At 34.7% G+C, this 13,516-nt stretch overlaps 1 protein-coding gene across 6 annotated transcripts in view; it reads left to right on the top strand.

Annotated features, from left to right (window-relative positions):
* LOC126889258 (transmembrane and coiled-coil domains protein 2) overlaps positions 1-13,516 on the top strand; it is a 165,189-nt gene that overhangs the window by 140,188 nt on the left and 11,485 nt on the right. For 5 of the 6 annotated variants that reach the window (XM_050657365.1, XM_050657363.1, XM_050657362.1 and 2 more), the window contains 3 exons: positions 1,005-1,233; positions 3,335-3,462; positions 10,371-10,707. In XM_050657365.1, coding sequence (XP_050513322.1) covers positions 1,005-1,233; positions 3,335-3,462; positions 10,371-10,707 — 694 coding nt within the window. The remainder of the gene's footprint in view (positions 1-1,004; positions 1,234-3,334; positions 3,463-10,370; positions 10,708-13,516) is intronic. The other variant, XM_050657364.1, reaches the window with a different exon arrangement.

The raw sequence follows: 13,516 nt of genomic DNA, 5'->3' as shown, positions 1-13,516 counted from the left end.
TGTTATTTTTTAATCACATAGAAACGTAAAAAAATTGGAAACATTTAATTTTGGGAGTGAGGGCATTTTGCCCATCTTAACGGAGGGTATCCTTTTAGACAGAAATGACATAGACGGTAGTGTATAAATAATATAATTATAACGTAGAATGAAGCAAACAAAACACAAAACGTTTTCACACTTTTAAACACAACACTTTTACCACAGTTAAACACAAAACGTTTTCGGTCTAAACTCACCATCGTCAGTGTGAAAATAAGTAAACCACTTATTTGAACCTGGAAATAAGTAAACCACAGTAAAACACAAAACGTTTTTGGTCTAAACTGACCACAATAACTGGTTTACTTATTTCCAGGTTCACACTGATGATGGTCAGTTTAGACCGAAAACGTTTTGTGTTTGTAATTTTCCACTACCTTGTGGATAAATTTTAAAGAATTTTTAATAAATTCATATATACCTACATACAACAAGTGTTTATGTTTGAAATTCCATAAATTGGTTTGGTCGTTTGAATAGTTCGAAATCATATCCCTTTTACCCATGTCGACACCCGTGTTCCTTTCTATGACCGTATAGAAAACACCACATATCGCGGTGACGACGTTCGGGGTTCGGGGTATTACCACTTGAAGCCAGAAATTCTTTCCCCCTGCGATAAGGAATGAGATGCATCGAGACCAGAAAAGTGTGTGCACACATCGACATCGCTGTTTCGTTTTTGAATTATTTAGCAACAAACCAATTTGAATTTGTGTATTATTGTATTGCGCTTATGGAGAAATTCCACGTTCTCTAAATATTTTCTATCAGAAGGGATAAAAACTTTATAAGCAGGTGTAGTAATTAGTGTTTATTGCTTGTTTTTGATTTTATTACTTGTTTCGTTCAATACCTGCTAGTAATCAAACAGTTTACTTCATTCTACGTTGTCTTATCGAAGGTATACAGCCACCTAAAGAGTTTACCCTTTTTAAAGTTTTAATATAATTATCTTCCAGATAACGTGAACGAATACCTGAAGCTGGCAGCTAACGCAGACAAGCAACAAGTCCAAAGAATTAAGGCTGTGTTCGAAAAGAAGAATCAAAAAAGTGCACAAGTTATTTCGCAATTACAAAAAAAGTTAGATATTTATCAAAAACGCGTCCACGAATTGGAAACGCATGGTCCTGCTCAAGGTCATAGACCGCCACGGGAAGTTCTGCGAGATATGGGCCAAGGACTCAAGTAAGTACTACCTATAATAATCATTATACGATCAAAAAAATATTGCAAGTAAAAATACCGGAACCGATTCAAGCGATACAGGACGAAAAAAGATTGTTAGAGGTGGATTGATGTCGTGGCGTTCTTTTTGGTGATCCGATTCTGGGTACAGACTCACTAGTCACTGTGTTCGGATTTTTTTTTTGTTTATTTTGGTCGTTATTTTGCACTAAGATTTGTTTAAACATCCCGTTTAATTTGCAGTATGTAAACTTTACAATAGGCAAATGATAATGACAGTAACAAACCATTTAGGAAAACTGACCAGTAACAGTTTGCCTTTACTTATCTAAGGTTGAGTTTGGAAACTTAACCACTACACAACACTCCACTATAAAACCACCAAAAACTACCAAAGTTCGAAATATCACAGGCAGATCACATGGAAGATGCCTTCTTATTCTTCGCTAACGGGACGTCTTATTAGGGGTTGACCCATGCGTTGGGGTGATTTTCTGTGCGTTCATCGTACTTCTGGGAGAAGTAGGATATTTGATCTTGTCATTTTAACTTTCCGATGACCAACCTTTTTTTGTTACACGGATGACCAACGGGGGTAAAAAATTACCCCAAGTATAAAATGACAATTGACAAAAGAAATAAGTTGTTTTAAGAAATAAAATAATGTATTCGTAATTTTAATATTACTATTGTATCAATAAATGATAAATAAACATTAGCAAAACAAATTTAGTTCTTTAAGTTTCAATTTGACATATACCTGGGTGTGTAACGAGTAACCTTTAAGCCGATGCCGCACTGCAGGATGCTAGATGGTGGCTTGGAGGGTGGATTTTAAAGGTGGATGGTGGAGGGTCGTTTCATCCTGGACGCAGTGAAAGAGTGAAATGAAGTCAGAAGTCAGTATCCAACTGACTGCTGAGGAATCGTTTGTTTCATTTGTTACGTTACATTTGGTTTGTTTTTTTAGCATATCGTCATATTAGAGGTAAAACTCACTCACTAAACTTTTCAGAAAGTGGAGAAAAATCGACTTAAAGGCAAAAATTGTTTTTTAAATTCACCCGACTTGAATAATGGATTTTTTTAATGCAACTGCAAAGAATAAATAAAACAGATATTTTAAGCCACGTTTCGTCACATAGTGGTCTGCTGGGTCCCAAATTGCCCTTCTTTTATACAAAGTAAATACTTGTTACGCTTTCATCCATAGCGAGGCTATCCGGATGGATTATCAAACACGACTGATCTGATATGGGTGGATAGACGCCTGGCGGACCACCGGGTGGGTAGATGGTAGTGGGAGGCCACTGCGGCTACCGTCGTTGTATTATTCGTGGTATAAGTAGCTGGATGGTCGCCAGGCGGGTATCTACCATCCACCATCCTAGCAAACTTCCTGCACTGCGGCATCGGCCTTAGTGTGTAACGTGTAACGTTACACACGTGTAACGTTACACATTAAAAAATGTGTAATGATTGCAACTTCAACGGTCTTAGCGAATATAAACAACATAAATATAATTTTGATGATATCGACAGTCTTGAGTTTTGGCGAATGTAAACTCTATGATTCCCACGGTAAATCGCTGTAAATCCCAAAACTAAATAAAAACACTGTATATCTTGTATATACAGTGTTTATACTTGGGAATATGGATATAATGTGTTTTAAATTGGTAAAGTGAAGTTGGAATGTGATATACAGTGTTTCATATCAACCATAAATTGTGGTTCTGCAAATTTTTTTATTTTTTTTTTCTTCGTAAATGGTAGATAATAACACCCCATATCCAAAAATGCAATAAAAGCGATTTTGAAAAAAATGGATATACAGTGTTTCTACTTGGGGCAGCCGAAATATTTTAAAAGAAAAATAGAATTATATTTTCTATCAAAATGAAAACACATTTTCGTGCCATGTAATACTCATATCAGATCTTTTGTAGCTGGAATATTGTATGCGCCACTCATTTTTACGGTGTTTAGCGGTTTTTTATTCTTGTATAATTGACTGATCTAATGAAAGACACCTACACTTTTGATTATTGTACACTTCATCTATTTTATAACTTGAAAAATTTATGTATTTTCCGTATAGGAATGTCGGTGGGAATATCCGAGACGGTATCAGCTACGTGGGTGGTTCTGTGATGTCCAAACCGAGGGAATTTGCTCACTTGATCAAGAACAAATTCGGCAGTGCTGACAACATAAGCCAGATGTCGAGTAAGTCATTTTTATTTTTATAGTACTATGCAACTTTTACTTCAAATGTTATAAAAACGGAGATTTTCTTTTCGTTGAAATCTGTAACATTAACTAAACCAGCGCTTAGGTCACACTGTGAGTTTTTGAGGTGACTTTTTATTCAAAACTTAATCATAGTTTTGGTTTGTCAAATCAACAGTCTATACTTAGAATTAGTTTATTTCTTGATAATTACTAGTAGTGCAGCCGATATTTGAAACAATTGTGCATTTAATGATAGAAGTGTATAATTTGGACCACATATACTGCACATATAAAGGTTCAAATTTAGATATGAGGTCATCTCAGATTTTGCCTTTTACAAAAATGGCGGGGATTCAAAATGGCGACTATACATTGTGACTAATAGCACGATAACTTTTGAACCAGACTTCAGATTTCAACCAAATTTGGTATATAGGTTCTTTTTTTGATGTATAAGATCGAGGTCTTGAACCGGAAGAATCGGTTTACCAGAAGTTGTGTTTTTCCTGGTTTTTATGTAAAAATATGCTGTTTTTTTTTTCAATTCTTTCACCCTGTATGTATTAATTTTTCAAAAAGTTAATACCACCATTGAAAAGAGCGTAAAAATATTTTTTAGGAAATATTTTTAACTTTGTAGTTATGTTAATTACCATTTAATAAATGCAAAACGTATCTTCACATGTACCTTATATGCGGCAGATTCGTGCAAATATAAGAATTATTGTGCATTTAATGGTAGAAGCATATAATTTGGACCACATATACTACACATATAAAGGTTCAAATTTAGATACGAGGCCATCTCAGTTTTTGTTCCTTTTACAAAAATGGCGGGCATTCAAAATGGCGACTGTACATATGTGACTAATAGCACGATAACTTTTGAACGAAACTTCAGATTTCAACCAAATTTGGTATATAGGTTCTTTTTTTGATGAATAATATCAAGGTCTTCAACCGGAAGAATCGGTTTACCAGAATTTGTGTTTTTACTGTTTTTTTATGTAATAATATGTTGTTTCTTTTTCAATTCTTTCACCCTGTATATATAAATTTTTTAAAAAGGTAATAACGCCATTGAAAAGAGTGTAAATATATTTTTTAGGAAATATTTTGAACTTTTCAGTTGTGTTAATTACCATTTAATAAATGCATAACGTATGTTCACATGTACCTATGGGCGGCGGATTCATTTTGAATGCCCGCCATTTTTGTAAAAGACTAAATCTGGGATGGCCTGGGAATCTAAATTTAAATCTTTGTATGTGCAGTATGTGTGGTCCAAATTATATGATTCTACCATTAAATGCACAATAATTCGTATATTATTATTTGCACGAATCTGCCGCACATAGGTGAAGATACGTTATGCATGTATTAAATGGTAATTAATATAACTAAAGAGTTCAAAATATTTCCTAAAAAATATTTTTACGCTCTTTTCAACGCCGGTAACACCTTTTTGAAAAATTAATATATACGGGGTGAAATAATTGAAAAAGGAACAACATATTTTTACATAAAAAAAAACAGTAATAACACAAATTCTGGTAAACCGATTCTTCCGGTTCAGTACCTCGATATTATTCATCAAAAAACGAACCTATATCAAATTTGGTTAAAATCTAACATCTCGTTCAAAAGTTATCGTGCTATTAGTCACATATGTAAAGTCGCCATTTTGAATGCCCGCCATTTTTGTAAAAGGAACAAAAACTGAGATGGCCCGTATCTAAATTTGAACCTCTATATGTGTAGTATATGTGGTCCAAATTATATGCTTCTACCATTAAATGCACAATAATTATTATAATATTTGCACGAATCTGCCGCATATAGGTACATGTGAAGATACGTTTTGCACTTAATAAATGGTAATTAACATAACTAAACAGTTAAAAATATTTCCTAAAAAATATTTTTACGCTCTTTTTAATGGCCGTATTAACTATTTGAAAAATTATTACATACAGGGTGAAATCCGATTCGGAGCATTTTGGTCGGCTTCAAGCCACTGCCGTGCGTTCATTCTGTTCTCTGGTATGTAGTAGTGGACCTAATGTCTGTCCCACCTTGATTTTACAGTACACGAACATACGGCAATACAATCCTTATGGGAGCTTTTAGCGCGGCGATGCCGATTTTCTTCAAAAGAATTTTCAATCGGACATTACCAAGGTCCTAAAAATGTAGGTCCCCAAAAATGTTAAATTAAAGCTAACCCGTTACAGTCAAGTAAAACAATATGTTTCATTGTTTTTTTGTGAGTGATAGTCATTTTCGAAAAGTTATCAGCAATTTTATAATCGATATTATGCGTAATAACTTTTTTTGGTTAAGAATGTTAGAATATTCAACATTAAAAGTGGATGTTGTTCTATGGTTGTTAATTTATGTATTGACAGTATAGACAGTTCTGCAGTAATGTCAAGAAAAATATAAAATATATTGTCAGTCAAGTTTAAGTAAAGTTTTATATTGTCCTACCAGGTCCTACAGTTGAGAATAAATAAAGTATAATTGTTGATGGTCAGTTCACCAAAATAAATTAAATTATAACAAAGAATATTAAATAAGCTTAAAATTAATACTGATAACATTGTATTGAGTAACTCATTGCTTATTTGGAAAATTTGGATCCTAATTGCAGTTTATTGTTATTCTTAATGACTGATTTCCAAGATGAAATTAATGTAATTTTAATGTGTTTACACCCTACGACAGAGGCAGTGAAAGTGGGGAAGATGGGATTATAGAAAGAAGCTAAAATACTATATAGTTTAAATGTATTTTAATTATTTCTGTAGGTATTACCTACGTATTTATTGAGGTTTGACATATTTATGCGATTAAATACATTATTATATAAATGTTTTATACAATATTATTTTTATTTTGTTCGCATAAAGGTATTTTTCAAAAAAAATCTTTTAGAACCCCTGAGAGCCACAAAATGTCAATAATATTAATTCCTAAGTTATTAATAGTTATCCTATAGAAAAAAGTATGTTTGCTTAAAACCTGTTTTTGATCAAATTTGGCATCACTGTTGGTCATAGTCATAAGAACTACTGTAAAGTCAAGGTGGGACGCACAATAGGTGTCATCAACGGTTACTAATTACCAGATATTTGACGTTTTAAGTTCAGTTGCGTCTATTAGCTCCGTATGCACAGATACACAGACCGAATTTAAAACCTAGTTTTTATAACATTTGAACCGTTTTATAAATAATTTGCCTCTTTCCTCACTGCAAACACTTTTAAATAAAAGTAGTTTTTGTTTAATTTTGATGTATATATTTTTCGTTAGTATATTGGATAAAGTAATTTATAAGTGTGGGATTATTGATGGTGTTTGCATGAACATACTAATTTTATTCATAAAAAAAGTCTTCTAGTATAAAAATGACCCGGCCAAGAAACGCGTAAGCGCTCAATACTCCACAAGCAGGGATGGAACTAGCGAGAGAGATATTTGATCCGATAATACTGCAGTAATAGTACAGTCTTGCCTTGACAGCAGTACATGATGAATCACCGACTCACTATTCATATGAAGTGGGATATAACATTAAGAAATTAGCATGAGCACAGGCTAGGCTCCACATAGTGAGGCCATCCAAGTCTTATAGCCCAATTTATCCTTCTAAACCGTAGAACATACTCTCTCGTGGTCAGTATGTTTACCGGCCACTGTAGGCTTACGCAGCATCTACATCTGGTTGGATGTCGGATGACCCATAAGAAGGAGGAGACCTCCGCACAGGTCCTCTGGAAGTGCCCGGCACTGGCCTACCAGGGGTGGCAGATCTGTGTTCGTCTTTTACGCAACCAAACCAAACGAAGGACTTACTCATAAAGAGACTTGTGAGGTTACAAGGTTACTGAAGGATTAGCCCGGAGCAGCCTGGTTCCCAGAAATGCTAGTCCTTATGATAGGGGTGATACAATGGACCCGCCTTAGTGTCTGATGGGCTTAGAAATGGACTCTGCAGTATGATGTATGGACATAATATAAATTGTGCAAAAATCAACACCATTGCAGTAAGCCTTCGAGTTAAAACAAATTGAACGAATGATTGATTTAAATTCAGGACTACATTGAAGTTGAAACAACTCTGCAACAGCATTTATGTAGCTAATCGTCCGGATCGTCAATCTCTGTCATGTTCCTTCGGCTGGTAGGGAACGCTGTCTGTGTGAATGCTTGGAGACTGTTGCCGCGTTATGTGTTGTTTGGGTGCGCAGAGTTGCGTTCAACATAAAAAATAAGCCTTGCTCTGATTATATTCCAGGGATGCCTAGTTTTTTGTCAAATCATGTGAATTTATTCCCTGTGAGACACTAATAACAAAATAAAGGCAACAAAATAAATGATTTATTGCAAGTAAGATTATAATTGGAGACTTTTTTTATGAACGAATCTCTTACAAAAATATTAAATTATTATTCGAAGTTGTCACATAAGAATGTCAATATTAAATTTAAATCATTAAAATAAATCGAATGCCAAAAGTTGTTAGATGTACAAAACGATGTTTTAAGTAACACAAATGGCATTAAATTATCATTTAAGGCACAGGGATGCAATATTGATATACAGTGATGTGAGCGCTAATAATTAACCGGCAAAATAACGCAAAAGATGTAAAACATATTAAGTTGTGAGATAAAAAGAAATGAAACTAGTAGAGTTATGAAATTTAGCGATAAAAACCTGTAAATTTACATTCTATTTGTTTCCCACTTTTAGACGTATTGGACGAGTTTCGCAACTGCCACAGTGCCAGTGACAATTTTAGTTGGCATACTCCTCTGATACGTCTAATGGTGGGAAACAGTAAATAGAATGTAAATTTATAGGTTTTTCTCGCTAAATTTCCCACCTACACTATTCTTCTTGTTTTTATCTCACAACTTAATATGTTTTCTATCTTTTGGTTATTTTGCCGGTTATTAGCGCGCTCATCACTGTATATGTATGTGACATATTTTTGACTCTTGTTTGCGAGTTTTTGTGACAACTTTGAATAAAATGTTACTATCTTTCTCCTCTGCCTGTAGGGCTATTAATTTGGCATGCTTTTAACCTTTAAACTATAAGAAACTGTTTGGCAAAATATAAGACAGGCTATACTTTTTTTGTTCCTCTTCTTTCTTGCGTGTTTTTATAACACACTTTGCCTTCACTTATTTTTATCTAATAAAACTCTTCCAATGACTATTAGTATAATGAATTTATATGTTTCAGTGTCTTTAGAATGATTTTATTTGCAGTTCATTGTATCTTTATATTAATTTGGTTCTTTTCCGGAGTTACTGAACTTTTATGTTATGTTAGGATATTTGAACTTTTATGTTATGTTAGGATATTTGCCACTTCTGCTGTATACTTTCTATAGAATATTATTTCGACAGTTACTACCACATGCGTATTAAAAACTGTTCTTTGTGTGCTGATTCTCCTTTGTCTTTACATATTTTTATCTATAATATAAAGAGGTTAAATAATGTATTCGAGTAGTCTTTTCACTATATTTTCAATCCTATTTTGCCTATAAAGGTGTAGCGAGTCACTTCTTACTTGGTACTCGAGGATATATAACTCGGGACCGTACGACTGTGGTTCCAAATGCCTAAAACGTGGTCATGAACCTTTAAAAGCGTATATTGTTCATACACTTGAAAAAAAAAAAGAAATTGAAAATATTAATCAAATCGCAATATTTTTTCCAAAGGTAATTTAAGGGTTTTTTGGCGATTTAAAGAGATTTAGCGCCGGACTCCACTTGCGATTTGTAGTCGCGAAGATTGAACACATTGTTTCAAATACAAGTCAATCCATTTGCGACTAAATAATCATGGATTGACTTGTATTTTTGAAACAGTGTGTTCAATCTTCGCGACAAAACAATCGCAAGTGGAGTCCGGCGCTTAATGATTACAAATCTTACATTATTTTTATGGAAAAAAAATGACGGGTCCAATATGGCCGAGATAAATCGGAAATATTATTTTAAACACATTTTTTTTTAATTATATAACAAGAGATTTTTGAAATTGCTGGTTACGAATACAACTTCTTTTTGAAATAAAAACAAAATGGCGGATCGAATATGAAAGAATTTTAAAATACTAATTATAATGCATAATAAGTTAAAGTTTGATAATTTAAAGGCTTTTTAAGATCTATGATTACGAATCTGTCATTCTCAGAAAAACAGGAAATGGCGGAAATTTTTTGCAACACATATAACACACGGATACTTTTTTGAAATGTGGTAGTAAAAATTTTAACACAAACACTTTTGTATTCAAACAGTTGCCAGCACTGCAAAGGCAGCTAAACAAATATAATTCCAAACCAATATGTATCTTGTTACTCTTACTACATAAATATATAAGTTTTGAGATTAAAAACGTTAATCGCTGAATTATGCAGAATTGTGAACTTTTTGTATATATTTTTACAAATTTTTGGTTATTTTAAGTATATGTTGACTGTTTATTCATTAACAAAGTTTATGCATTTGTTCTAAGTCAACTATATCTCGTTTTACAGCGTTTTCAATAAACGCGTCCTTTTTCACTTTCACTGTCGGCCAAAAGAAGGTCGCATTAGGCTCACTGGTTCCTGAGCTATGAATAAGAATACTTCTGGTCTGACCCTTATACCTGCGTGATACGGCTCTACGATAGTATGAGAAAACAACTGTAAAGATGAAAATCACTAGATAGGGACCTTTTTTACCTCATGACCACGTTTTCGGCATTTAGAACCAGAATGCATACGAAAGAATATAGCTGTACATAAGCATAACTAAATGACTGCATGGCCCCGCTTGGCACTTACACATGCGCACACCACCCTAACGTATGCTCCCCCTTAATCCGTAGCGTGGTACGTAGGGCCAGGAGAAGGCGGCGGTGCCACCAAAGCCGGCGATTCCACCGGAGGTCGATCGGGCGGCGGTCCGACCGGTTCGGAAGGCAGCGGCGTACCGACCAACGGAGGCAGCGACCACGGCGACAAGATCCACCATCACCACCACCACCATCGCGGATCGGCGACGTTGCCGGCCACTCTACACGCCACGACGTCGCAGAGCTCTATGGGGGGCGCGGCCGGGGCGCCGGGCGCTGCCGCGCACCCGCACCAACAGCATTCAGGCGGGAAGTTCGTCAGCGATGACGGTAGCGAATGTAGTAGTGTTACGAGTGATAGTATAGGAAGGTAAGGCATTTTTTATTACTTATTAATTTCTTCCCCCAAGCTAGCCTCTTCTACGGTATATTTCTATGGGTATTTTATTGTTTCAATTACTGTTAATTTTCCGAAGAGTTGGTATATTTCACTTCCACAACTCTCTATATCTCTCGCTCTTATTGATTACGTTACAGCCAAAGCAGTGGCGTACCGACAGATCAGCTTCTTCTTATGGAGGTATTTAAAGACAAAAATTTTGCTACTCAACGAGAATCTCTGGATGATTTAAGACAAAGAATATAGGATTAATGTCGACAATTAACTCCACATGTGTTAAGAGGAAACAGTAGCGATCAACAGGTAGCGAAAACGCGTTCCAAGATTGCGGCTGTAATTTTGAATATTTTTTCGAGATATTTGGCACACATATTCGTAATATAATAAAGAATGGCGGTACGGTACAGAGCCCAATTTGAAAAATATATTAATGTGTGGAAATTACTCTGTAATTAAATACAATATTAAAAAAATGAGCCTGTACCGCCATTAAGAAGAACAAAAAAATACACTTTCTTCAAATAAACTTTTTTATCCGATGCCTAGATTGTGTGTCATTTTGGAACTGCTAATGAAATAAAAAATTTTAGTAGTTCCAAAATGACACAAAATCTAGGCATCGGATAAAAAAGTTTATTTGAAGAAAGTGTATTTTTTTGTTCTTCTTAATGGCGGTACAGGCTCGTTTTTTTAATATTGTATTTAATTACAGAGTAATTTCCACATATTAATATATTTTTCAAATTGGGCTCTGTACGGCCATTCTTTATTATATTACGAATACGTGTGCCAAATATCTCGAAAAAATATTCAAAATTACAGCCACAATCTTGGAACGCGTTTTTGCTACCTGTTGATCGCTACTGTTTGCTCTTAAGGAATGTCAGAGAAAAATTTCAAAATAGATTGTACTACTGTATGTATTGTACTCTGATGATTGTACATCATCAGAGAGGCGTAGGTTTGCTGCTCTTTGCCCCAAGTGACGAAACTCCGAGAGCTTATCCCCGCATTGCAACTGACGTTTATGGAGTAGGTTTCCAACGACATCTGGCAACTGAAAGTCAAAAAAAAAACCTATACAGAAGTAAAAAACTTCAAATTGTATTTTGGTATAAAATCGTTTATTTAAAAACTATCTAAAAGTCATCCACATGGATTGCAAAACGTTTTCGTTCTGAACAGAACATCTTCAGTGCATTCCGCAAAGTAGTTGTAACTAGCACACCAATGAAGGTGGTAACTTCATAATATATGGCTTACATTATAAATTTTGATAAAATATTGTGACTACAAGTCGATGTTACAAGATTAAATTATGTATGTGCCTAAAGAGCAACATGCTTCCCTGCTCGAAAAAACTAGGTACTTGCCATTTCAATTAGCACAGACCAACTTTTTTTAGCTTTAAAACCAAAGTTTTAAAGCTTTCAACCTAAGATTTTAAGATCTACCTAAGCCTTTGACTTTCAGTTGCCAGATGTCGTTAGTTGCAATGCGGGGATAAGCTCTCGGAGTTTCGTCACTTGGAGCAGAGAGCAGCAAATCCACGCCTCTCTGATGATGGCACCAATTAGAGTCGAAAATCGTCGATTTAGAGTGCTGGTTTGCGCTCTCTGTTTTAAGTGAAAACTAAGACAGTTTTGCCTTCGCATTGCAACTGAATAAAAATGGCATACATTTTTTTCAAAAAAATATTTTTTCTTTCAAACCAATTTCCTTGCATTTGTATTTATTTTTCTCATAAACTAATCACTTTAAGCATCATGTGTTATACATTTTTAAAATCAGCACAAAAAGGAGAATCCAAATATAAAATAAAAAAGGAGGTAGCGAAAAAATAAAGGCATGATACGAGGGGTGAAGGGGTGCCTTGTCCAGCAAGCTTAAATATGGCATAATGTTAAAAATCCACAAGGAAAAAGTTTTCCTGCAGTTGGCTGTATACCATGTAATACAAAAACAGCAAATCCTGTATAAAAGGTATATTTAAAATCCCTAAAAAGGGCTACATCACAAATACATAACTAGTTTTCGACTGGTTTACCAGTCATCATCAGTGCTTACGTAAAGTTGATACATCCTAACCACCAAAATATAGTTTTACAAAAATATGAGGGTCAGAGCCCTATAAACATGGTCCGTTAAGGAAACATCAGTTTAAAATGCCAAATAAAGCATGGATGTTTTAAATATTCTCAAAATGCCCTAGGTAACATCTGAGCTGTAGTGTGACTTGATTACATGGTGGAAGACAGGCAGCAAGTGTCTCCCCCTTCAAGTATTATTTGACATATGGTTGCATTTTTTCTAAAAATCAGTGGTTCAAAAGTTATTTAAGGTGGATAGTTTTATCTGAAGAGCATTGTATATTTTGAACTTTTTTCCATATGGATGTCCTTGGATCCAAACACCTGTGACAGAGAGAAGTGTGCTTTGTCAGCAAGCGTTATTCTTTTCAGTATTTCCTCATCCTCGCTACCGTCCTCAGTTGTCTGTACGCCCATGTATGTGAGATGTTTTACTACTTCAATGACGGGATAGCCCTATTTCTTTCTCATTTTCTTCAAGCTCCACATAAAGGTCTGTGGTGACTCTTACGGTTCTTCCCATAAAGTTTACATCATCTACCTACATCACAATCTGCTTAAACTTTTAAACAGTATATTTTTTGGATTTACAGACATTTTTTTTACAACACAAACAATACATATGAATATATGAAGTAAAAAAGTTTAAAGACAAGTTCCTTCTCCAAGTTGTATTTTAAAAATGTCAT

The sequence above is a fragment of the Diabrotica virgifera genome, chromosome 8, assembly GCF_917563875.1.
Source record: "Diabrotica virgifera virgifera chromosome 8, PGI_DIABVI_V3a".
Classification (NCBI taxonomy): Eukaryota; Metazoa; Arthropoda; class Insecta; order Coleoptera; family Chrysomelidae; genus Diabrotica; species Diabrotica virgifera.
This window is presented reverse-complemented; position numbering and strand designations above follow the sequence as displayed.